At 42.6% G+C, this 27,733-nt stretch overlaps 3 protein-coding genes across 4 annotated transcripts in view; 2 read left to right on the top strand and 1 right to left on the bottom strand.

Moving 5' to 3' along the window:
• LOC147009608 (uncharacterized) overlaps window positions 1–27,733 on the top strand; it is a 104,479-nt gene that overhangs the window by 39,751 nt on the left and 36,995 nt on the right. The gene's annotated exons all lie outside the window — the stretch shown is intronic.
• The window catches only part of LOC147009609 (uncharacterized), a 70,523-nt gene that overhangs the window by 41,105 nt on the left and 1,685 nt on the right, over window positions 1–27,733 (bottom strand). The window contains exons 2-7 of one of the 2 annotated variants that reach the window (XM_085862452.1): window positions 26,322–26,384; window positions 24,618–24,671; window positions 21,836–21,979; window positions 20,518–20,661; window positions 19,194–19,337; window positions 199–3,471 (exon numbers count right to left, since the gene is read on the bottom strand). In XM_085862452.1, coding sequence (XP_085718578.1) covers window positions 3,125–3,471; window positions 19,194–19,337; window positions 20,518–20,661; window positions 21,836–21,979; window positions 24,618–24,671; window positions 26,322–26,384 — 896 coding nt within the window. In that variant the 3' untranslated portion in view covers window positions 199–3,124. Of the gene's footprint in view, window positions 1–198; window positions 3,472–19,193; window positions 19,338–20,517; window positions 20,662–21,835; window positions 21,980–24,617; window positions 24,672–26,321; window positions 26,385–27,733 lie in introns of those variants that run through there. The other variant, XM_085862450.1, reaches the window with a different exon arrangement.
• On the top strand, window positions 13,552–17,511 carry LOC147009610 (uncharacterized). Its single transcript, XM_085862551.1, has one exon. It carries the CDS (start codon window positions 15,103–15,105, stop codon window positions 16,546–16,548), a length of 1,446 nt encoding a protein of 481 aa, XP_085718677.1. The 5' UTR covers window positions 13,552–15,102; the 3' UTR covers window positions 16,549–17,511.

Here is a 27,733-nt window from a genome sequence, read left to right as displayed (position 1 = left end):
AATAACACCAATATTACAAATAAATTTGGAGAAAATAAATGTTTGTTATGATTGATGTAAATTATCCCAACACAGCAAATCTGTGACATAAATGTCTGCAACGACGTGTGGAGAGGCGAACGTAGTGAGCCAATCCACGCTAATAGTTTTAATAAATCTTTTTAAAATGTTTATTGAAGAACAGAAATGTACTGAACAGCAAAAACAATGGAATACTTGCACAAGTCATTTAAACATCGTTTCAATGCCTATTATATGTCAGAGTTCACAGCAAACCACTGTTGCACTTTACAAACATTCAAGCATCAGGGTTGCAGTCAGACTGCCTTGTCCTAACAGGACAAACTACTCCATTAATCTGAAATTACTTTGACAATAACTGCTGCATCACTAATGATCAATGAATGATTTAAACTGACCAACGACATTGTCAAAAGCAAATACTTTGGAACGGATTAAAAGGCAAATGTGGTGTATATTTCTTAATAGCACTGAGGTGCAGGTACAGATTGCACCTGAACCCAAGTCTGGAAGAAAGAGGACAGGACGGTTGGCTGCAACAGTCCGAAGCATTCCAGAGAGGTGTGAAGGCGGGTGACAAGCAGTCACCGTTGATGCAATGGAGTTCCACTCATCGAGCCCTGTCGGTATCTGCGCACATATATACGACTCCTCCTTGAGCCAGCCTGCACATGCATCCATGATCTACGCGGCTGTGTGACTGTTTTTACAGCAGTCATAGTGTCATGTGGCACGATCCTCGACTAAAGCAGCAGTCTCCCACACTGCTCGCACGTATGATGCCACGCAGCCTCAATTTAACCCGAGGTGTATCTGACCGGTGCCCCGACTTTCTCTCCTGTACTTATTCCCCCAGTTAGCTCATCCTGCTGGCCTTCTCTTTCATCGAGCAAATTCCATACTCCACAGTCCACTATAATATAATTTTTTTTTTAAACCAATTTTTCTTGTTTAATTTCATTGTTTTGCAGTTCTTTCACTGGGATTTCTCATTACTTGCTGCTGACTTGCTCTGTTATTTCCTCTAATATGTGCTACGCACGGCCTCCATGACTCAGGGCGAGTGCCCGCAAGTACCCGGAGGGGAGCGTGTCAGACAATTAAAATGATCACTATAAACTTTTTTGTCTGTTCACCAGGTGACACCAGCGCATGACATAAAACAGAAGGATATTTAAAAATGCAATTTATTCATCTCCACTGTTAACAGTTCAAGCGCTAATATCATTCAATAAGAATCCATCACAATGATTTACCACCAGCCCTCAATAATTGTAAAATTCTCCACTGGAATACAGGTCATGTTCAATGCTTTTAAAACTCCCCCCAAAGTTACACACACACGTTTCAATGCAGTTTGAATTCCCCCCCAACTCTTAGGGAGGCAACTTTGCACTCATGTGTTTTTAATGCAACACTTCGATTGGATACGTGCCATGAGTCAAAGTCGATGTCTTGAACTTTCGAAGCAAGAAAGTCGGCTCCCGACAGTGAACAGATGCTCACGATGTGCAGTTTGTGATGGGCCAGACGTGTGTGTGGTGAGTGAGCCCTGCGGGTGAATTTCCTTGCAGTAAGGGATCACCCTGCGCCCAGTCATGCCGTGCCATGAGGAGTGGGGTGGGGTGACCTTGGTGAAATTCCCAGAGAAATTGTCGGCGTGGAATGTCAGCATGATTGACACCCACAGTGTTGCATTGGTTCCTCGTGAACTCAACCAGTCAGCCGGCAGGAAGAACCCAAACACGTGAAGGCTCAATGGGTTACACTCGGGTTTGTGGTCAACGTGCGCCCTATGGTACAAGGCTCACGAAGGCCATCACAGCCCACCCCCGCCGTGCACAGCTCGCTTTAGCAAACTCGCTTTGAACTTGACCACACTCTGCCGCTCCAAGGGCCCCACACTCTGCTGGAGCTGGATTGCTGGTTCACATCCCAAGTCCTCCTGTTCTTGAACGCTCACCTTACATTGTAATGACAAGGTCAACCCCAAAACCAGGCGACAGACAGTCTGAATTTCAAGACTGACCAAAAGCTTGACCACTAGCTCAGATCACCATGTTCCATTACAAATATTTCACTCTCAAGTAGGAGTGTAGCTGTCATGTTAGTCGAACATTGTAGCCTCAACAAAAGTGATCCTCAAAGCTCTGTTGACAATCCATCACAGTGCCGAGTGCACTCTGACGCATTCAGCTGTCTGCACACGTATCCTTTAACTCAATACCGCCAACACTTATTTCATTCAAGTTTCCTTTTACACAGAACACCTGAGCATTTCCCATTATATAGGATTCTTACTAATCCGTAACATGTCTTTTGAAGTGATCTTATTAAATAACAATGTCTTCAATTTTGATTTTCTTTTGATTACTGTTGTTCGTTTCAAAACGTTAAAAAAACGTTCTTTTCCACATATACACCGACCATGCATCTCTGAGTGGATGATACAAGTCTCCTTTACACTACAGCAATGGTCTTTGATGCCTCTTCTGTTCAGCTGGATATTGAAAGTTATGGTGTTGTTGATGCAGGTGACAATTTTACAACTATTATGTATGTATATATATATATATATATATATATATATATATATATATATATATATATATATATATATATATATATATATATATATATATTGCTTTATTGAAAACATCTCTCTCATTGTGAGGTTGAGATCCTACTCATTCTCATTACTTCTCACATTGGCTGTAATCTCATAAAATCAGTAAGAAAAGTGAAATGAGCCCCACAACCACTTCTCCAGGCCTAACGTATCCATCTTTTATGCATTAATTAAATTGTGATATGTTAAAGTTTTGTTAGAAGAACCGTTTCTGGTGTTTTCGGTATCATATATTGCTCAAAAGGATCTTTAAGGATCATCTCAAACTTCGGACAGCCACAAAATACAATTTGGCCCCACTGTACGTCGCCTCGATTATACGTTGTTAAATATGAAATGTACTTGGTGGCTGAACAAAGCACTTACAGAGTCATGGTGGAGTTTGCAAGGAATAACTTGTACATCGCCTGGTTATTGAGAGTCCACAAAGCGAATCAAAATAGCGTCTTCTGGTGCGTTGCAAGCAAAGTGCTTTCAGTGTTTTTCCTGATGCTTTGTGAGCGTTGCTCTTCGAGCAAAATCCTTATGACACACAGAACACCTGTGCTTCTCCCTTGTGTGCATTCTTTGATGCTGATACATATTGGATGAACGACCAAAGGCTTTAAGACACACCGAACACTTGTATGGTTTCACTCCCGAGTGTATTCGTCGATGTTGATGTAAATCTGATGAACGAGAAAACGCCTTGTTGCAAACGCAACACACGAAGGGTCTCTTTCCCGTGTGTATTACTTCATGTCTTCTCACTGATGCGGAAGACATGAAAGACTTGCTGCAGACAGAACATTTATAAAGCTTCTTTCCTTGCTTGGCATTTCCTAGAGTGGGATATCAAAAGGGGAATATAATCAAAAGCTATACTAAGAGAATATGATCTCTGAAAGCAGTTATCTTAACTAACATGAGAAAATGTGTAAATATTCTGGATTTCAAATGCCATTTTCAGGACGAAGCGTACGTTGACATCCATTAAACGTTTTTTTTTTGTTGCATTTTTGATATCCTCACAGCCTCGACATAACTAAGCCGAGTGATGCCACCTTAGCACCCTTGAGCAATTTTCTAACAGTCCATTATTACACATTAGTTGTCACCAGTAACAAAAATGTGATTATTTTTCATATACAGTATTGGCAAGGAAACATCCAAACACCATAAATGTGGGATCTAAACCGATGTATTGAAGGTCGCTCATTGAAATGAAGCCATTTAAATAAATATTTGATGCATATTTAATTCCGTGTTATACGAGTTAGCTGTCACCTTTGATTAATAGCATTGAAACCATCAAGATTGAAAAAATGGGCAAGGAGTATGCATATACTGTACATACATATGTAGTCAGATTGTCTTGGATCTTGCAGATATGTCAGAGGGGTACACAGTAACAGAAGCAACTAGAAGGGCATTGGGTAGAGCGCATACCTCCATCACGTAATGCCTGATCCACAAGAACATCTCAGGCCCAATACATTTTTGAAATATCATGCTATACAGGATGATATCGTTTTGGCCCGATCTCTCAATGGCGAAGCATCACTTTTAAAATCAAATAATCCTCGTATCGAGATCCAGATTCAGATCTTCACCAAAATCGAACAAATTCTTCCTTGTCACACATCCAACAAATCCACCAAGTTTCATCTGAATCCGTCAACAACTTTTTGAGATATCGTGCTATGTATCTTTGTTCGCCCGATCTCAATCGTGAAGAATCACTGAAAAATTATCAAATCCAGATCCGGATGCTGATCTTCACCAAAATCGAATGAGTTCATCCTTGTCACACACCCAACCTGTCCAGAAAATTTCATCCGAATCAATACACAACTTTTTGAGATATCCTGCACACAAACAAACAAACAAGCAGTCATAGACTGGTACTTACGAAATCGTCAACTTGACCTCTGACCTTGTCTAATAAAAGCTGTCTCTGGAGAAGGTAGCGACGCAAACCAGAAGTTTCTACGATGATTCTGTACCAAACCATCAAAAATCGAATGTTTGACCTCACTGTGACCTTGACCTTTGACCGATTTTGACCAAAATCTAATCAGCGCTTGCCATCACCCTCCTGAATTACGTGGTGTAATTTGACATTGGTAGCTTTTTCCGTTCTCGAGTTACCACGGATTAACGTAACGTAAAGGTCACACTCGACGGACCCCCCAACTCGAAAGGATGCCGGGGCGAGCGCGATGACGTCAGCGCGCACATGCAAAACCTTTACGTGACTTGACGCGTCTGCTCGAACGCGCTGCGCCACGTGACGAGCAGTGACGCGGCGGGTGAAATATTTTTATACAACCTTAAAACGTCTCCAAAACATCCGATTTTTACCAGAATTTTGACAACCGAGTGTTAAGCGTCCTAAGCGATCGCAAAAACCGAAGACAGAATTAAAATCGAAGTTAAAACGAACTCGTAACATCGACCGAAGCAAAAATACTCCATTTCTCCACAGCAATTTACGGAATTATTTAATATTATTTTATCAAAATCATAAAACCGTAATAGTCGGCCATCCACAAACAACCTTTACACCATCCGATGCCTTAGCGAGTCAGGCATGCGACGATAAGCTTTATTGGGATGAAAAATGACTTTTAAACACCATCTTTATCGAAAACACAATGCGGCCTACAACTAGGCAAGGCGTTCTGTGCCATGGGCGCTAACACTGAAATTTTTAAAACAGCCATAACTTGACAAATTGACACAAATTCCGCCGAACTTACCTCGATCTTCCAAACTCATGCTCCGTCAACAATACCTGTGGTAACTTTTCTCGAATTATCATGTTTTGGATGTTTGACCTCACTGTGACCTTGACCTTTGACCGATTTTGACCAAAATCTAATCAGCGCTAGCCATCACCGTCCTGAATCATGTGGTGTAATTTGACATTGGTAGCTTCTTCCGTTCTCGAGTTATCGTGCCTACAAACAAACAAACAAGCAGTCATAGACTGGTACTTACAAAATAGTCAACTTGACCTATGACCTTGTCTAATAAAAGCTCTCTCGAGAAGGGAGCGACGCAAACCAGAAGTTTCTACGATGATTCTGTACCAAACCATCAAAAATCGTAACGTCGACCGAAGCAAAAATCTCCATTTCTCCACGCAATTATTTCATATTATTTTATCAAAGTCAGAAAACCATAATATTCAGCCATCCACCAATAATCTTTACATAATCCGACGGCTTAGCGAGTCAGGCATGCGACGATAACCTTTATTGGGATAAAAATGACTTTTAAACACCATCTTTATCGACAACACCGTCAGCGCGCACACGGAAAACCATAACGTGACTCAACGCCGCCTCTGCTCGAGCGCGATGCACCACGTGACGACCCGTGACGCGGCGAGTGAAATATTTTTATACAATCTTAAAACGTCTCCAAAACATCCGATTTTTACCAGAATTTTGACAACCGAGTTTTAACCGTCCTAAGCGATCACAAAAACCGAAGACAAAATTAAAATCGAAGTTAAAACGAACTCGTAATGTCGAGCGAAGCAAAAATACTCCATTTCTCCACGCAAATATTTAATATTATTTTATCAAAGTCACGAAGCCGTAATATTTGGCCATCCACCAACAATCTTTACATAATCCGACGGCTTAGCGAGTCAGGCGTGCGACGATAACCTTTATTGGGATAAAAAAATGACTTTTAAACACCATCTTTATCGAAAACACCGTCAGCGCGCACACGGAAAACCTTTACGTGATCAACGATGCCTCTGCTCGAGCGCGCTGCACCACATGATGAGCTGTGACGCGGCGAGTGAAATATTTTTTATACAATCTTAAAACGTCCCAAAACATCCGATTTTTACCAGAGTTTCGACAACCGAGTTTTAAGCATCCTAAGCGATCGCAAAAACCGAAGACAAAATTAAAATCGAAGTTAAAACGAACTCGTAACGTCGAGCGAAGCAAAAATACTCCATTTCTCCACGTGAATTTACGGAATTATGTTTGACCTCACTGTGACTTTGACCTTTGACCGATTTGGACCAAAATCTAATCTTCGCGAGCCATCACCCTCCTGAATCACGTGGTGTAATTTGACATTGGTAGCTTCTTCTGTTCTCGAGTTATCGTGCCTACAAACAAACACACAAACACACAAACAGAGGATGGAAGTCATCAATATACTTACGAAATCTAAAGATTTCGTAAGTAACAAACAGGGAGGGGGGTCAAAACATTACCTCCTTCCACCTTCGGTGTCAGAGGTAACTCGAGTTCATAGAACATAATACCCCATGCAGTGTTCAAGTATATTCACTTAAATTTTAATAAAATAATGATTTTAAAGATTGTCAAAAAAAATTTCAGAAGTTTATCGCTACTGAAGCAGTCTTGTACACCACTCTTATGCATTGTAATAAGATGACATTGAGTTGCAGTTGCTGCGTAATGATCACATCGCCCTCTTCACATCATCACAGAGAGGGAGGCTTTATTGATCACCAAAGAACACAGCGTCATTTGGCATCATACATATAAATATTGGTGTCCTCTTTATCACCCCGATACTGCACCCTCTCACATGCCACGCCCACTTCCCAGGGGCTGTACTTGACAGCTCCTATTACATACACCACCCAATATAACTTGTCCAAGTCCTGCAAAAGTGGAGGTTCTTGGAAGTATTATGAGGATGATTTGTGTTCCACAGTGTTCAAGTACATAATTCAATTTAAACAAAGGTTTAAAGAGGTTTAGAGGAGTATTAATTAATTAATTCTGAGCTTTACCAGCGTTTCCCCCAGTGTCTATTACACCACCCTATCAAACATGTTACATGAGTTCTCTATGCCTGTTGTTTGTATCCTTCATAATATCCTTAAACACAGTAAGTTTCCTGTTTGGAATGATTTTAAAATTTTGTTTGACTGCCAGACAAAATTATCTCACTCTTCTTGAAGCATATGCGATCGGTACGAATTCAGAGACAAAGTACTGTTAAACAGCAAACTTGTCTTCCTATTCATGTTTAAAATATCACATTCAATTTAAATAAGTTGTTCCTCGATCATGAACTGAAAAGATAGATAGATGGATGGATGGATGGACATGAACCAATTGCTTAACCCAGCTTTTCGCTTTGTGCGTGCCGGGTAACTACCCACGAGGAGGAGAGACCATCTCGCATTACATCCGACGCAGAAGACAGCGAAGATGAGGGAACAGCTCCAGTCCTGTATCGATCCTCTGATTCGACAGATCATCCAGATAGTATAATCAACATTGTGACTGGAGCAATAGGGCCGGAGAAGGTCAATGCACCAAAGGCTATTGAAATCGGAAAAGCACAGATGCACTCTGATGAAAAACGTTAGCTATTGGGATTTGATGCAAAATTGTTGAAAGAGGTTTGTGACCATGGCTATGACAAAAAAAAAATTTTGCGTGTTGAATAAACGGAAGTTTGTGACGTGAATTTCATCTCGTCAAGGGTGCTGGGACTGCAATAATCTCGTAAAATTATGTTGAGCACAGTATTACAATATGAGCTCACACCAGTGCCCCCATCCATGTGTGACGACAAAGGAGAGATGAGAATAGCAAACACGAAGTCGACACTGAGGAAGCATCTTCAAATGGAAACCTCTTCAAGATTTGTTCCTTCACCTGACGTCATCGTCACTGACGGCAGTGTGATCCTCTGGGTTATCCATTGGCCAAATAAAGGGATTGTACAGGGAGGGCATCATGGACAATTTCACTCGCTTCATTCAAGGAAAGATAGAAAGGTGTGACGCTTATTTGGTATTTGACAGATGCCATTATTTCAGCATCGAGTGATACAAGATGAGCTAGAGCTGGATAACATGCTCGTTAATGCCATAAGCGGAATCTGCAGACCCCAAAAGCTCGTCTTGACTGTGACAGAGAACGAGGTTCAACTGATTCAACATTTTATTGATGCGGGACAGCAAGGAAAGCCGAACAACCACAAGCTCGTCACAACAGGTCAAGCCTCTTCTCCCTTGGAAATCAACCCCCCACCCCCCCAAACATCAAGAAGAGGGAGATGTGATCATTACCTAGCAAGTGGCTCATGTGGCCAATGATGGAACCAAGTGTGTCAATATCATTTCTGATGAAACAGATTTAATCATCCCACTTGTATCACTTCATATAACTTAATCTCAAGTGCTGCCTGCATGCCTCATCTTATGGAAGGCACAGATGCAGGGCATGCATTTATAGCAATAGGAGCAACTGTCAAAATGCATGAAGAAATTGTCTGACAATTACCAGTGGCACACACAGTCCCTGGCTAGCACAGTAGCAAACGTGTGGGGAATAGGAGAAATGACTGCTATAAAGACACTCAAAGTTAGTCAGCAACTTCAAAAACTTGGCGATGTTAACTCGAGCATGCAGGAGGTATTAGCAGAGTACTACTGAGTTTATTGCTGCACGTTATATAGAAGCAATAAGTGAGACAGCATGTCTGAGGTTCACCTCAATATTTGGTCGAACAAGATGGCTAAACCAAACACCACAATTGCTCCAAACCGAAAGGTTCTACCACCTACCACTGAAGACTTTGAAGAAAACATTCACCACACTCATATCCAGACAGCAATATGGGGGCCAGCATCCAAATCGTAATCACAAGCTTTTGATCCAACAAATCACAGTTGATCTCGTGATGAAGCGTCAAGGTATTTAATACCAACTATGTTGCAACCAAAGGTCGCCCTGGTTCCAGCTGAAGTGTTGGAGATAATTTGATGCGGATGTGCCTCAGACAACCCATGCTTCACAGCGCAATGTTGTTGAAATGCTGCCAAATTGATGTGCACAATGTTTTGTGCCTGTTGGGGAGATAGCATCTCCAAAAATGAATGGACACAGGCAGCTGCAGCATTTACCGATGACGAAGAATCTGATACCTAGTGCAGTATTCCTTAATGAGAGAGACGATCACACATTGGGTAAAGGAGATGACGTGACAACTATTCTTTGCACGAGACCTTCAGATAAACATGCAGAAGAAAATTCAATGAAACGATTTTTCTTTCACCGTGGCAGATAATTTGCAAAATTAAAAATACAACGTACATCTGACTATCTTTTAAATGGCCTCATTGAAATTGGTGACCCTGAAAACATAGGTTTTGATTTATTTTTTGTATACGATGTCAAGGCTCGTACGAGAGCTAACACACAGAATGTACAACAAGGGGAGTAGAAGATAAAAGGGGTGGGAGAAGGAAACACAAAACAGTGGGGAACAGAGACATGAGGAGATCTGTGGAAGGGAGAGGGATGGGGTGGGGTACACAGGGTAAACAAGATGGACATGACAGGGACTCTCAGGAAGGAAAGTAGGGAATTTTAAGGAGGTGGGTTTGGGGTGGATTAATGGGGGTGGAAAGGATCGTCGTTTTGGATGGGGGAAGATATGAGATGGTGGTGAACAGCTGTTTTGAAGACCTGGAGGGGACAGTGCGATCGAAGAGAGTGTGGGAGTTTATTCCAAAGGTGAGGAAAAAGAGTAATGAAAGAGTGAAGGAGAGCAGTGATTCTTGATTTTAGTGATATCGTTGAAACGATGCATCATTTGTGGTGTTTGGGTGCAAACTTTTGAGATATTCTGAAAAACATAATTTTGTTAATGCTGACAGCTAATTTTCATATTAAGGACGTTTTCAAAAATGTTCAAGGGTGCAAAGGTGGCATCACTCAAATTAGCCATAATGAAGGCTTCCATCTATCAGGACTATACTCTGTATAGAGCGTCAGTGCGACCAAAGTAGTCTCATGGGCTATTGGGCACAATCCTGGATGGGTTGCCACTCCTACACAGGATGCTCGAATGGCTCAATTGTCTAGTACTCATTTTGCCCACCTTAGAAGGATGACAGGCTGAGTCAACCTCACCTGGTATTAATTCAATGGCCAAGCAGGATTAGAACTAAGGACCCTAGGATCCCAAGCCCACCACCCAAACCATTAAGCCAACAGCAGGCATAACGAAGGCTTGAATTTCACGGAAATGCTAAAAACAACGTTTGATGGATGCCAATTCACACTTTACTGGTCAGCACCCAGACTAAAAGTTTATCTCGTCAGTTGGAATCTCCATCAATCGGTTTCAGAAGGTGGAACTCCAAGTATTGACCTCCATTTTGGTGAAGGATCACGTGTGAAGGATCAAGTTGTGAAGTTTTGTTGTTCTCATGTTTTTGTTCTGAGGGTTCTTTTAGGATCATCACTGAAACCGGGACACCCTCCAATACAGGGCTTTTGAAATGACGTAATTCATCCCAGAATGTACAGTGTACATGCATAGAACTCCCCAGCACTGGGCTTAATCAGGACAGCTGAACGTATATCTTGCGTGTCAGATAAGGAGTGTTATCTAAAAACGACTCGCAAAGCTTCTAAAAGAACCTGAAAACACTTGGAAACGTACGTGCTCGAAATAGGTGTGCCTCTGCATAAAGAAAGAATTGGAGAACTTTCTGAACTCGCACAAAAAGCTGATAGCTTGCAGCTCCCCGTACTGAAAACTCCTGAGAACATGTACTGGTACAAGGCCCAAAGATTCGTAGATGGGTGCCTTCCACCCATAACTTTGACCATCGCTGCCAGCGAGTGGACTTTGTGAACCTTGTGGGATTACATGTGAACATTGCAGGCTTGGTGATATATTTAATGAATGTCTGCTATTTGAAAGACGATGTCATCATTCCCATCATTCAGGCAGATCTCCCAAATGGAAACTGTAGCTTGTTCGGTTGTTTCCTAACACCAATGGGAACCTCATATCTGGGGCTTGTGAATGCACACGGTAAGTTTAAAATGATATTCATTACTAGTCATGTTGGGACGAGGGAGGGGGCAAGAGAGGCTGTGTGGGCTGTGAGGGCCATTATAAATATATATTCTTTGTTTGGATCCAGGGCCAAAAGATAAATTATACAAGATTTTTGCATCTATTGGTAAATGAAGAAGCATTTATCCGTGTGTGTATGTGTGTTATATCCACTGCTGCTGCTTGACAATTGTATAAGTGTGTGTGTGTGTGTGTGTGTGTGTGTGTGTGTGTGTGTGTGTGTGTGTGTGTGTGTCTCCTCCATAACTCCAAAGCCATAAAACCTAGCAGCTTGAAACTTTTCATGCACACAAAGGAAACTCCACGGAAGTGCAGGACTGAAAATTGGGTGTTTGGGTTGCGAGTGGTGCTCCGTCACCCTGAGCGAGTGGTCCGTGCTCCGTCACCCTGAGCGAGTGGTCCGTGCTCCGTCACCCTGAGCGAGTGGTCCGTGCTCCGTCACCCTGAGCGAGTGGTCCGTGCTCCGTCACCCTGAGTGAGTGGTCCGTGCTCCGTCACCCTGAGCGAGTCGTCCCTGCTCCGTCACCCTGAGCGAGTCGTCCCTGCTCCGTTACCCTGAGCGAGTGGTTGTTAAATAACACCGATTTACAAGCTGTTTGCCGTATTCACGTGTTTTCTAAATTACCGAGCCAATTTTTTTTCCACATGTCACTCACAGTTGTTTAAAAAGAATAATGTTTGTGAACACATCCTCGAAATTTCTATATCAATGCAACGTTGTTTTTTGGTGAAAGCTATTCAACGTTTCTGGGTTGTACTGGAGTTGGTAATCAAATTGACTCCAACCTGCCGATTCCCGATGTCAGCCAAGCACGTGTGTGTGTGTGTGTGTGTGTGTGTGTGTGTGTGTGTGTGTGTGTGTGTGTGTGTGTGTGTGTGTGTGTGTGTGTGTGTGTGTGTGTGTGTGTGTGTGTGTGTGTGTGTGTGTGTGTGTGTGTGTGTGTGTGCGTGTGTGTGCGTGTGTGTGTGGTTCATAAAGCTCAACATATTCTCTCTGATGACTCCCCTTCATAGATATATGTATATATATATATTTATATATGTATATATATATATATATATATATATATATATATATATATATATATATATATATATATATATATATATATAGTGAGAAAAACCATGTTCTCACCAAATTTAGTGTCCCGCCCACAACGTCACGTGACCTTTTTCAGGCTCCCAGTGATTGGTGGGCGAGTCGGCACGTGGTGGGGGGGCCATGAGAGAGCCGGGGCGCCATTGTTGGCGATGGACGTGGCTCTAAGATCGCGAGTGGAAAAAGATATCGAGCGCTCCGAATCACATGTTTTAATGCGATTTCAAGTGATTTTAAAGACTCTCGACAGCACCGTTGCGCTGATCGTTGATAGCTCCACCTAACGGAATGAGTTAAATCCGGAAGAGTGTGATCGTCATTCCCTGATATCGTTGAGCGGAGCTGTGAGTTGTACGACCTGTTTTGGAACTCTATTGTTGCCAAGAGTTCTGGCAGGTTGTTGTGCTGTGTATTCAATTCTGTTACCAGCCATTTTTGAGATCGAGCCAATAAAATATCGTGCCTACCCCTCGAGGCCGATTTGAAACACAGTGGTGTGTTTTGTTGTTCTCTTTGTCCACACGTGGACTGCTTGAAGCTCGGACATTAACATCAGTATTCCATGCTGGAAGATATTAAACAGCCGGGATCACGACAAATGGGGGCTCGTCCGGGATCGTTCAAGTAAGAGACATTTGAACTGAGACAGAAATTCCACATTGGGCCGCCATCTTCCTTCATCTGATCATCGTTCCCTCACCAGCAGACGCCATCTTGGAGGAACCTTCTCACCAGCAGACGCCATCTTGGAGGAACCTTCTCACCAGCAGACGCCATCTTGGAGGAACCTTCTCACCAGCAGACGCCATCTTGGAGGAACCTTCTCACCAGCAGACGCCATCTTGGAGGAACCTTCTCACCAGCAGACGCCATCTTGGAGGAACCTTCTCACCAGCAGACGCCATCTTGGAGGAACCTTCTCACCAGCAGACGCCATCTTGGAGGAACCTTCTCACCAGCAGACGCCATCTTGGAGGAACCTTCTCACCAGCAGACGCCATCTTGGAGGAACCTTCTCACCAGCAGATGCCATCTTGGAGGGATTTTCTCACCATAGGACGCTATCTTGTGTTTACGCCAGTCATCGGCCAACAAAAAAAAAAGTGTTATTTGTACGTTGCTTTTTCTCATTGGCAATTTGATGTGCGGTGGTGATATTGGGTATTTCGTGTCGTATTTTCCCAACAGAGCGTTGTGTTCGAATTACGTGCATCACCCCAATATTGTTTGCCTCTCCTGTGTGAATTGCCCCGTCCCATGTGGTGAAAGATATTGCTGAAATATTTTGACCCAGCCTCTTTTTAGACTTAGTGTTTTGTGCCCTTGTCGTATGATAACTCGTAGCCAAACCATGTCGGCTGAAGAAGTGAGAGATCAACCTGATCAGGTTGACAGTCACGTGAGTGTCGATGTGAGCGACGCAATCAGCCGTGACCTGGTCACTGAAGCCGATATGTTAGGGAGCGATCCCATCATGACTAAATGCATGCGTTCGACCTTCTGGTCCGGGCTGACCCCAGTTCAACAACTCGACAGGTATAACAGGGAGAATGACAGGGCAGAGGCTGAGCGACTCAGGAGTATGACGCAGAGATAGCTGAAAGAGCAGCGGCAGAGGCTGAACGCATCAGAGAGCATGAGTGGTGAATGTTGACTGAACGACAGTGGGCAGATGTGTCTGCTGCACCAGTCCCGGAAATTGTTCATGTTCGTTTGCCGGACTGGACGGGAGACACGAGGCCAGAAATGTATCTGGAGATGGTGGAGAAGTTGTTCACTTCCGGTGGCATTGATGAGAGCTTGTGGGTCGGCCATCTTGTTAGCCATCTATCTGAAAAGGCAAGGGAGGTATATGCGAGGATGGCAACCGAGGACGTATACGAATACCGGAAGTTGAAGGCCGAGATTTTGAACGCCTATGCGGTGTCCCCGTGTATTTATAGGCGTAATTTTTTCAGTTGGACTCGTCAGTCCAGTCAAACCTATGAGGAAGATTCATGGGTCTTGTTGGAACAGCTGCAGAGATGGTTCGAGGGGAGCAGCGTTGTTACCTCCAGCGGTTGCGGAACTTCTGGTGCATTACCATATCGATCAACAACTTCCGCCGGACTTAGCGTTATTTCTTGTCGATAAAGACACTGTTTCCTTGTCAGACTGCGTCAAGCTTATTGATAAACATGTTTTGACGTGCAAAATGTTGCAAGCTACGCAGTCGCGTCGTAAGACGGAGGATTCTGCGGTCAAGACAGCCCCCCATCTGCCCGGCGGCTGGATCGAGGGGAAGGGTTCCCCGATGCCCTCCACTGGTGGCGGTCGCGAGCTGCAGGCCAGGGCACGGCCCTGGTGAGATTTCTGCAAACGCGTGGGGCACGGTGGAGACTGCTGCTTCTCTAACCCAGCTCGTCCGGCCTATCGAGGCAACCCACCTGTTAAATTGGAGGGAGGTTAGTGGAGGTCATCAACTGGGCCCTTGCGCATGACGGTGACATCGGTGACAGAGGTCACTGCCACCAAGGCTAATTCCATTCATCCTCTGTATCAGGATTATTCAGGGACAGCCTTCGTGGGTGGCCCTGATTCGGTGGTGAAGTTTAAGGCCCAATACCTTCGGGATACTGGGGCGACGCTGTGTGTTCTCCGGGCGGGGGTAGTTCCGGTATCTCAGATGCATTATACCGGCGAGTATATCGTCCTTCGGGGCATGAACCAGCTTCCTGTCCGGTATCCCCTTGCTCTCATCGAGGTCCGGAGTGACATTTTTACGGGTCCGATGACCTGTGCGGTGGTACCCTACTACCCAGTACCGGGGGTATCCTTGCTGATTGGCAATGATGCAATGGCCAGGGAGGAGTTATTGACTCTGACCTGTGGGGTGGTCACTAGATCCCAGAGCAAACAGGCGGAGAGAGCGGCGGAGTCAGACATATCTTCACTCTGGCCCGAGGAGCCTCGCGCCTCCACTCCAGCCTCCGACGGTGACGTTGCTTTGACTGAAGTCCACCCGAGCCTCCAGTCAGGCCAACCTCAGGAGCCGGGCTCCTCAGGGACCGTTCCCGTCTGTGACACGGGGACCCCAGCTACTTGTTCGCCGGTCGGCGAATCCGGTGAGGAGAATCAGTCCTCCGAGGTGGTTAGCAACCCCAGTTCTGTGCCTGAGGTCACTCCTGCATTGTCTGCGGTAACCAGTCTAGTGGAGGATCAGCACTTCGATCCCACCCTTGCCACCCTCTGGGAAGTGGGAGAAGACTCCGAGCCTGGACGAACAGGCTACTATGTGAATGGTACAGGTGTGCTGATGCATAAATATTCCCGTAAGAACATGTCCTCCACCCAGACGTGGAAGGTACAGGGAGTTGTCGTACCGTACCAAGTTGTCGTACCGGGGAGGCATCGTCAGTCAGTCATGCAATTGGCCCATGACAATATTTCCTCGGGTCATGTCGGAGCGGCCAAGACCTTAGCAAAGGTCAAGGATCAGTTCATATGGCCCGCCATGTCGCGAGACATCAAGCGCTATTGCGCGAGCTGTCCCATTTGTCAACGACTCGGAAAGGGAGTGAAGGTTTTCAAGGCACCCCTAAGGCCCCTGATTTTTCCTTGCCATTCCAAATTTTCACTGATGCATCCAATCTCGGGATCTCAGCCATGCTCACACAAAACGAGGATGATGTTGCAAAACCCGTCATCTACTACTCTCGCAAGCTGTTGCCCAGGGAGCGGAACTACAGTACCGTGGAGAAGGAGCTCCTCGCTATCATGGCGGCAATCCAGGTATTCGATGTCTACATTGGCCATGGACCCATCACCATCTACAGCGACCACCACCCGCTCGGTTGGCTCAGCCAAGCCAAAACCTCCAATCAGCGTATTCTGCACTGGGCGCTTCTCCTCTCAGAATACGACCTCACAGTCAAACACGTGAAAGGAGTGGAGAACAGACTAGCTGACCTCCTTAGTCACCATCTAGTATACAATGAGCACCAAAGTTAAGTTAAGCCCACAGGCGGAGAGGGGATACCGGTTTGGGGCCCCTTTGTTCCTCCCGAAGGAGCCTTGCTCCTCGGTCCGTTTTCCCTCCTGTAAACGCTTTCCCCAACTTAAGTTTAGTTACCGTTGCCTCTCTATTGTGGTGTGGGCGATGGGTAAATAAGGTGGGGTAGATATTAATGTGGTGTAGTGTGTTTACTATTGTGTTGTGGATGAACATTGTTTATTGTACAAGAATGTTAACGATCACCGCCATCATATTGCCCTGTAATTTGCAACTAGTACAATAACTGATTTCAAAACGCCATCTATCCGACGGGTTTTACTTTACGTGGGGAGGACTGTGAGAAAAACCATGTTCTCACCAAATTTAGTGTCCCGCCCACAACGTCACGTGACCTTTTTCAGGCTCCCAGGGATTGGTGGGCGAGTCGGCACGTGGTGGTTGGGCCACGAGAGAGCCGGGGCGCCATTGTTGGCGACGGAAGTAGCTCTAAGATCGCGAGTGGAAAAATATATCGATCGCTCCGAATCGCATGTTTTAATGTGATTTCAAGTGATTTTAAAGACTCTCGACAGCATCGTCGCGCTGACCGTTGATAGCTCCGTCTAACGGAATGAGTTAAATTCGGAAGAGTGTGATTGTTATTCCCAGATATCGTTGAGTGGAGCTGTGAGTTGTACGACCTGTTATTGGAACTCTATTGTTGCCAAGAGTTCTGGCAGGTTGTTGTACTGTGTATTTAATTCTGTTATCAGCCATTTTTGAGATCGAGCCAATAAAATATCATGCCTACCCCAGAGGCCGATTTGAAACACAGTGGTGTGTTTTGTTGTTCTCTTTGTCCACACGTGGACTGCTTGAAGCTCGGACATTAACGTCAGTATTCCATGCTGGAAGATATTAAACAGCCGGGATCATGACAAAATATATATATATATATATATATATATATATATATATATATATATATATATATATATATATATATATATATATATATATATAGATATCAATACAGTGCAGCACCCTCCTCCCACATCTCCTCTCTCGATCTCCCCTTCTCTGTCTATCTCTGTGTCTCTGGACATATCCAGACGGTGGTTAAGTCTGGACAGTGTTCATCTACAGATGGGAGTTTGTCTCCGAACGTGTCCGAGCGGTGTTTGTCTCTGGGAAGCTTGACTCCGGACGCGTCAGGGCTGTATTTATGTCTGGACGGGAGTTTGTCTCCAGACTGTGTTTATATTATGACTGGAAGAAAATGGATTTCAGACATTATTTGGTTTCATCATCACTGTTATTCTTTGCAGAATCATTTTGATGAAACAGTATGAAACGTAATTAATGCTCTACTGCACGTCTGCCTTTCCTTCCTCTCACCTCACAATGTCTTCCATTCCCCCACCCCTCCTCGCTCCCCCTCCCTCCTCTCTCCTCCACATCTTTACTCTCCCCGCTCTCGCTCCACCACCCCTCTCTCCCTCTTCCCAACTCTTTATCTCCCTCCCCCCCTTGAGTATTACTGTCAGCAAAGTGACGGGTGGTATTTGCAAGTACATATACTAAATTTCCTAAATATATATGTGTGTGCGTGTGTGTGTGTGTGTGTGTGTGTGTGTGTGTGTGTGTGTGTGTGTGTGTGTGTGTGTGTGTGTGTGTGTGTGTGTGTGTGTGTGTATGTGTTGTCACTGAACTACATCACCCTGATGGGGAAGATGGGAATGGGGACATACTCCCTCAAACATTTGTGAAATTGTACAAAACTTCTGGGCTGCACCTCCCTCACGCGTGTGTAAAGTCGTGAGGGATTTCAAAAATTTGTGGAATTTGTTTTTCACTCGGAAGTTCTGGGTTACAATGTGTAAATAAAGGTGGAAAAAGTCTGATTTAATGCAACTCAATTCCAGCCTATAAGGCAATAAAAGTTGAAATTTTTTAAAGGGGGTGTGGACTTTCTTTAGGTACTGTGTATATATATATATATATATATATATATATATATATATATATATATATATATATATATATATATATATATATATTTTTTTTGTAGGACAGCAGTTAAATTTGTAGGATCCAGCGCAGATCTTATCCTCACTTGAACGAATGGTGCATATCGTGGACTTATTCACATGATACTCATGGCCGACAGACCCTACATTCATCTCGTCATGCAACTCATCTTGAATCACGATTTTTCTCTGCTGATGTCATAACCTTAAGGGATTTCTTCACTGCACCACCACTTGTAGAGGCTTGGCATTTAGGTGCTATACTGTATTTAAGGGTATAGTATGAGGCTAAATAACAGAGTTAAAGAAATCTCCGGGGCGCAAGCTCACTTGACTGTAGTGCTATGTAGACTAAAATCAGCACCAGTTGGTGGTAAAGGATTGCGGGAGACATCACCTTTGCGCATGACGATCACGGCGCCACATTCAGACCTGTATATAATTAAGTTTTATGCCCGTCCAGGAAATAAGCCTTCCATTTATTCCCATGCGTATAAATTAATTGTGAAAAACCATGGTGGATGAGGGTTTACTGTGCCATGCTCTGTGTGAGGCGCTGCTTACCTTCTCGCTTCTGAGCAGCATTGATGGGTTTCCTCAGAGGAGAATCACATGGTTTCTGTTTTACATGCTTCTTGCTCAAAGTATCCTGGGAAGTCTTACGAAAGTTACTTTGGAAATTTTCTCTGTTCACTGGTTGAGTTTCACCTGCAAACAATGCGACATCAGTTCACTGCAAAATAGGAATCGATAAACGAGCTAATCCAACTGCATAAAAGAAAAGAAAAGACAATTTGAGATACAAGGGCAAACCCCCAGCACATTACAAGCAAGATTGTTTCAAAAAAAAAAAAAAAAAAATAAAACAACAACTGAGAAACGACAAATGTCTCACCTTCAATTTACTTACAGTTTGGTAAATTAAATATATAGGTAGTGGACAATAAATTGGAAACACCTGGATAAGTGACTGACACCAAGCAACAGCTTCCTCACTGGTGCAGCTCATGTGTTAATTTTAAGGTCGCATTCTGACTGATGCATCGAGAGAAGAAGATTTTTGAAGGAATTTTTAGGATTTTCCCAAAAATTTACGAAGTCACAATTTTACTCGGTCCAATTGTGATACACTTCAGATCACGTGAAATTGTACAAAACTTCTGGGCTGCACCTCCCTCTCGTGTGTGTAAAGTCGTAAGGGATTTCACAAATTTGTGGAATTTGTTTTTCACTCTGAAGTTGTCGGTTACAATGTGTAAATAAAGGTGGAAAAAGTCTGATTTAATGCAACTTAATTCCAGGCTTTAAGGCAACAAAAGTTGAATTTTTTTTAAAGGGGGTGTAGACTTTATTTATGCACTGTATATATCTTTGTAGGACAGCAGTTAAATTTGTGGGATCTAGTGCAGATCTTATCCTCACTTGAACGAATGGTGCATATCGTGGACTTATTCACATGATACTCATGGCCGACTGACCCTACATTCAACTCATCTTGAAGCACGATTTTTCTCTGCTGATGTCATAACCTTATGGGATTTCTTCACTCCACCACCACTTGTAGAGGCTTGATATTAGGTGCTATACTGTATTTAAGGGAACAGTATGAGGCTAATTAACAGAGTTAAAGAAATAACCGGGGTGCAAGCTCACTTGACCGTAGTGCTATGTCGACAAAAACAGCGCCAGTTGGTGGTAAAGGATTGCGGGAGACATCACCTTTGCGCATGACGTGATCACAGCGCCACATTCAGACCTGCATATAATTAAGTTTTATGCCCGTCCAGGAAATAAGCCTTCTATTTATTCCCATGCGTATAAATTAATTGTGAAAAACCATGGTGGATGAGGGTTTACTGTGCCATGCTCTGTGTGAGGCGCTGCTTACCTTCTCGCTTCTGAGCAGCATTGATGGGTTTCCTCAGAGGAGAATCACATGGTTTCTGTTTTACATGCTTCTTGCTCAAAGTATCCTGGGAAGTCTTACGAAAGTTACTTTGGAAATTTTCTCTGTTCACTGGTTGAGTTTCACCTGCAAACAATGCGACATCAGTTCACTGCAAAATAGGAATCGATAAACGAGTTAATCCAACTGCATAAAAGAAAAGAAAAGACAATTTGAGATACAAGGGCAAACCCCCAGCACATTACAAGCAAGATTGTTTCAAAAAAAATAAAAAATAAAACAACAACTGAGAAACGACAAATGTCTCACCTTCAATTTACTTACAGTTTGGTAAATTAAATATACAGGTAGTGGACAATAAATTGGAAACACCTGGATAAGTGACTGACACCAAGCAACAGCTTCTTCACTGGTGCAGCTCATGTGTTAATTTTAAGGTCGCATTCTGACTGATGCATCGAGAGAAGAAGATTTTTGAAGGAATTTGCACGATTTTCCCAAAAATTTACGGTCACAATTTTACTCGGTCCAATTGTGATACACTTCAGATCACGTGAAATTGTACAAAACTTCTGGGCTGCACCTCCCTCTCGTGTGTGTAAAGTCGTAAGGGATTTCACAAATTTGTGGAATTTATTTTTCACTCTGAAGTTGTGGGTTACAATGTGTAAATAAAGGTGGAAAAAGTCTGATTTAATGCAACTTAATTCCAGGCTATAAGGCAACAAAAGTTGAATTTTTTTTAAAGGGGGTGTAGACTTTCTTTATGCACTGTATATATCTTTGTAGGACAGCAGTTAAATTTGTGGGATCTAGCGCAGATCTTATCCTCACTTGAACGAATGGTGCATATCGTGGACTTATTCACATGATACTCATGGCCAACTGACCCTACATTCAACTCATCTTGAAGCACGATTTTTCTCTGCTGATGTCATAACCTTATGGGATTTCTTCACTCCACCACCACTTGTAGAGGCTTGATATTAGGTGCTATACTGTATTTAAGGGAACAGTATGAGGCTAATTAATAGAGTTAAAGAAATATCCGGGGTGCAAGCTCACTTGACCGTAGTGCTATGTCGACAAAAACAGCGCCAGTTGGTGGTAAAGGATTGCGGGAGACATCACCTTTGCGCATGACGTGATCACAGCGCCACATTCAGACCTGCATATAATTAAGTTTTATGCCCGTCCAGGAAATAAGCCTTCTATTTATTCCCATGCATATAAATGAATTGTGAAAAACCATGGTGGATGAGGGTTTACTGTGCCATGCTCTGTGTGAGGCTCTGCTTACCTTCTCGCTTCTGAGCAGCATTGATGGGTTTCCTCAGAGGAGAATCACATGGTTTCTGTTTTACATGCTTCTTGCTCAAAGTATCCTGGGAAGTCTGACGAAAGTTACTTTGGAAATTTTCTCTGTTCACTGGTTGAGTTTCCCCTGCAAACAATGCGACATCAGTTCACTGCAAAATAGGAATCGATAAACGAGCGAATCCAACTGCATAAAATAGAATAAAAGACAATTTGAGATACAAGGGCAAACCCCCAGCACATTACAAGCAAGATTTTTTTTTTTTTTTTTTAACAAAAAAACAACTGAGAAACGACAAATGTCTCACCTTCAATTTACTTACAGTTTGGTGAATTAAATATCCAGGTAGTGGACAAAAAAATGGAAACACCTGGGTAAGCGACTGACACCAAGCAACAGCTTCCTCATTGGTGCAACTCATGTGTTAATTTTAAGGTCACATTCTGACTCATGCATCGAGAGAAGAAGATTTTTGAAGGAATTTGCACAATTTTCCCAAAAATTTACTGTCACAATTTTACTCGGTCCAATTTTGATACACTTCAGATCACGTGATAGGCATGACCTTCACAATTTAACATCACGACCCTGTCCTAATGTAGCAACATAAATTTGGTAGCTGGTGGTAAAAGAGAAGCTGGTCGGTGGGTGCATGTGAAGCATTCTGACTGGTGGGTTTGGAGAGGAATATTTTTGAAGGAATTCATGCGATTTTCCCCAAAATTGACTTAGTCAGCCATATTGACACACTTCCGGTCAAGTGATCGGCATGACCTCTGCAATTTAACATCCCTACTTTGGCCTAATATTGGAACCCAAATTTGGTAGCATTCTAACTGGTGTGTCTGGAGAATAAGATTTTGAAGAAATTTACCAAGTTGGCCATTTTGACATACTTAAAGTCTCTGACGGGCACACTCATTTACCTGTTTTAACAATAAGGTCAACGAGAGGAGGGGGTCAATGTAAGAGCGCTTGAACGTGGTAGGTCAAAAATAAGAAGTGACCAGATGAGAACAAAGTGTTTTCACAAATGTAGACATCAGGGTGCATTCTGTTGGCTAATTGTATAGGTGCTCCCATCTCTTAATTAACACTACAACATCTAAATTTGTGTCCTGGAGTAATTAGTTACCCTCTGTTCTGCGCATTTGCAAAAACAGGTGTCGAACAATCACACCATGGGTTCACGAAACCATGAAGCATCCAAATTTCTAGTTTCCCCTCTTGAAAGGGTTTTCCCTTTCTTCTGTATCCATCTTATCTACCCAATGCATCCTCTCCTGCTCCCATTCCTCCCCACACCCAAATTGTTTGTCCGCCTCCCTCTGTCTTGGCCTTCAACTCTACTGTTGGTATTTCCCCCCCTCTCTCTACTGTTCCTTTTGTCCTGTTGCGTCCTGATCCGTTCAGTGTACTTGTACTAACTCTTCCACAGGCCTCGATTATGTATACAAAAAGAAAAAGCAATGATATGGAATGGAATGTTATTTTAATTGAAATTCCTTTCCCTTGAAGTAATTTGGTTATCAAGGTTGTGATGTTTGTCTTGAAAGAAGCTTTTGGTGTGAAGAATTATTTCTTCCCAGATCGTTTATTTTTCATCAAAATTTAGATTACGATGAATTTGGTTTCGCAGAAAAGGATACCGGTAGAAGGATTTTCCTCATTTGAGGTGAACTGACGAGATCATACGAGATCTCTGTCACGGAAATGTGTTCATCACATCAATCATGAAGTTAGGAATAAAGCAAATGCAAATAATTTTCAATGGGAATCTTGTGTCATGGCTCGAATATAGGGATCGATTTGATTTTGATGTTCCATAATCTTTACAGAGCGTTGGTGCTGACGGAGCAGATTCTTGGCAAGGGTTGTGCTGGGTGGTTTGTCATTGCCTTCCCAGCGTTGTTTGTCCATGCCTTATCATTTTAAATGCTGAGCATCACGCAAGGGAGCAGCATGTACCATTATGAAAGTCTGTAGTGCGATTCACATGGGGTTCAAACCACCGACCCTCCCAGACTCGGAGCAGACGCTCCAACCATTATGGCACCGAGTCGAGTTAAGGTAGAGAAATGAATCATAAAGACTCAATTTATGTGCTTTAATAATATTACTATAATTAAGGAAAAAGAAACTTTACATCAAATGCTCCAGGGTCCCATGGTACCATAATCAGCCCAATAATAACCTGGTTTTGTACCTTCTGGCATGTGGGAGCACTGTGATCTCACCTTATGATGAAAGTGTATGTGCACATGTGGTGTAGGTGATATGGAAAAGCCTCACTGTACTTCTGTGCCAAATAATTTCTGGCTGCTATTAAAATCGATAAAAAGTACAGCCATTTACCAAGAGCACAAAAAAAAAAAATCCCACTTCAGTCCAGCCTCCTCCATGAACAATATTAAAAAGTAAATTGACTTGTTACATTCATTTTAATGGGACAATCTAGCTTGAGGAGCACGTTCATCTTTCACGAAAGTCGTCCTGCAATATCGCAACTTTATCCCCATTAATGAGAGTGCATGTTGCTGACAAACTGCTTCCACGCAGCTTTTGGTGGCAGCACGTGTTCACCAACCATCTCTGAAAACATGGTGATACTTCAACGTGCAGAAAACGAAATCTGTTTCTTAAAGAACCAGGTGTTTGATGCAGTACCAGGCTTGAAGGCAAGTCCAGCAGCATCTCTCGAAAGAGAAATTAGAACAAATGTACAATTGTCATTGTATTATGAGGAGAATGTTGTGACTCAGACCTTGAGAGAATTTGTCCACAAACTCAGACTCCACTTTGACTTTCACAATTAAATCTGCAAGTAAAAACATCATCACATTAATAAGAAGCAATTCTTCAGAAATATTCTGTTACATTCGTCTCCAACTGTTAATTTTTAAATATGCAGAAAGTATTCATTCAAAACCGAAATTAAAGAAACTAGAGAGTTCATCGAATATGATACCCTATGTAATGTTCAAGTATATTCTTAAATTTTAATAAAATGATGATTTTTAAAGATTGTTAAAAAAAAAATCCGGAAGTTTAGCGCTACCGAAATTGAACGCAGCATCAACCGGAATCATACATACAGCCATAATCGGCGGCCTCTTCTTCACCCAGACCCTCTCACATACCACACCCTCTCATGCTATATATCAATATACAGCATGGTTCCTGGAAGTATTATAAAGGCGATTTGTGTTCTCCAGTGTACAAGTGTATAATTCAATTTAAATAAAGGTTTAAAGAGGTTTAAAGGTGTATAAATAAACTAGAAGGGCACTCGGTAGAGCACATACCTCAGCTCCGTAATGCCTGATCCATGATAACATATCAGGCCCAATACATTTTTGAGATATCGTGCTATATATCATTTTTGAGCCTATCTCTCATTGGTGAAGAATCACTTCAAAAATTCTAGTAGTCGGATCCGGATTCGGATTTTCATCAAAATCGAATCAATCCATCAGAATCAAGATAAATACCCCTTAGAATCCATCAGAAGTACCCTTTATAACTACCCCTTATAATCCATCAGAGGTACCCTTTAGAAACACCCTTTCTAACCCATCAGAAGTACCCTGGAGAACCTTTTAGAAATAAACTTTATAACCCATCAGAAGTACCTTTTAGAATTACTCTATAGAACCCATCAGCAGTACCCTTTAGAACCTTTTAGAATTACTCTTTAGAACCCATCAGAAGTACCCTTTAGAACCTTTTAGAATTACTCTTTAGAACCCATCAGAAGTACCCTTTAGAACCCATCAGAAGTACCCTTTAGAACTGATCAGAAATACCCTTTAGAACTACCCCATATAACCCATCAGAAGTACCTTTTAGAATCGATCAGAAGTACCCTTTAGAAACCATTAGAATTACACTTAATAATCCATAAAAATTACCTTTTTATTTGGAGCCACTTTGAATTAAACACCGTGCATTAGAAAGGTTCTTCTTCTTAATTTTTTTAATGGACGGACGGACAGACGGACAGATGGAAGGAAGGACATAGCCAAATATTGAAGCGGCTTCACCGCTTAAGAAAACAACATCCCACTTCAGTCAAGCTTGCCACATAAACGATTAAAAAAAATAAATCAACTCGTAAGTTTCATTTTAATGAGACAATTTGTAACTCGAGGAGCACATTCAGCTCACACGAAAGTGATTCTCTAATATCTCAACTTTTTCTCCATAAATGGGATTACATGTTGCGGACAAACAGCTTCCATCACAGCTGTTGGTGCCAGCACATGTTCGTCGACCATTTCCAAAAACATGGTGATGCTTCAATGCGCAGAAAAAAAAATCAGTTTCTTAAAGAAACAGGTATTTGAAGCACCACAAGCCTGAATGTGAATCCAACAGCATCCCTCGAAAGAGCAAGAGAGAAAAAAAAGGAAAGAAGTGCAGTCACCACCAATACCAGATGTAAGAATAAGAATGTTATGTTTCAGACCTTTCTCTTGAGCTGTTGAATCATCTACGAACTCAGACTCCACCTTCACCCTCACAATAAAATCTGAAAAACAATCCATTATCCAATGAATATAACCTTCACAGTTGGATAACATTTTGGAATTAGAACGGCACTCGTCGACAGGTATGCCTCCACCTACATTATTACATCATTATGCACGCTTGTACCAAGTCTTATTTAAATCCCTGAACCCAGATTCAAGAAATTAAATAATTCTAGCTGCCAGACCATGCGTCCTATCAGGTTGAAATTTAATACATATCTTCCCCATCACTATGAGATCATAATTTTGAAGTTTTACTTCAATCAATGAAGTGGTTCAAGAGAAATAATTTTTTTAAAACTATTTTCATTCAATCTAATATGGCTGCTATAGACCATGTGAACTATCAATTAATTTGTGAACACCCTGGCATTCCCAAGGCTTGAGGAATACGAGTGAGAAGTTTCCCCTTGATTTGTCCAGCCGTTCTGGGGAAGGAGATTTTTAAAGGTTTATTGTTCACCACCAAATGGCACTACATGGTACACATTTACATAGATAATTTATGCCCCCCCCACCCTTGCCCCCTTCACCCATGCAAGAGGCTGCATACACATAGCCTATGTTACCCCACCCCCCCCCAACACAAAATTGGATTTGTATCCCGAGTTTGGAGCTTGCAATGAAAAAGATGTGGCCATGCGAGAGAGAAAGAGACAGACAGAGAGAGAATGAATGGCATTTTTATGTATCTAATATACTAACAGCCATAAACAAACAACTCATGCAAAAAGATAATCATGGGGGGTGTTCCATTAGCAATCAGTTTGCCATTGCTTAACTAACGAGCTGTTCCTTATCAACTAATTCATTGGAGTCTCTGCTTGAGTGGTGAACCCACTTGGTGAGCGCCAGCTAGCTGTTTGGTAATGGACCACACCTAAGCACATGCTTGGACCCTTATCTGGTTCTGCCGCTTGTGTGATGAAAAAAGTTAACTTTGAGTGATTTTCAAACCTTTTTCACAATTTTTGAGGTTTTTTTCCGCTTTTCAGCACCGCTGGAGAAGTTTCGTTTCATCCCAGGACTAGGTGTTCTGATTTTGAAAACCCGCAACGTTCCACCGTGCGCATGGGTTAAGTCCATTCACTAAAGAGTGTTTTGTGATCACAATACATTTTGTGTGGATTTGTTAAACAATATTTTTATGTATATCATAAGGATTGATAAAAATTTCTTTATTGCGATTAGTGTTCCATTTGTATACATAAAACAAATGTGACAATAACGTCGTTATTATTACTTCCACCACCGAAGGTGAAGGAGGTCGTGTTTTCATCCATTTCTGTTTGTCTGTTACTTGCAAAATCGAAGATTTTTTAAGTTTATTGGCGAGTCGATTTTGTTA

This window comes from Eptatretus burgeri, chromosome 17 (assembly GCF_056783735.1).
Source record: "Eptatretus burgeri isolate ZD-2024b chromosome 17, Ebu_testis_v1, whole genome shotgun sequence".
NCBI classification, from domain to species: domain Eukaryota; kingdom Metazoa; phylum Chordata; class Myxini; order Myxiniformes; family Myxinidae; genus Eptatretus; species Eptatretus burgeri.
This window is presented reverse-complemented; position numbering and strand designations above follow the sequence as displayed.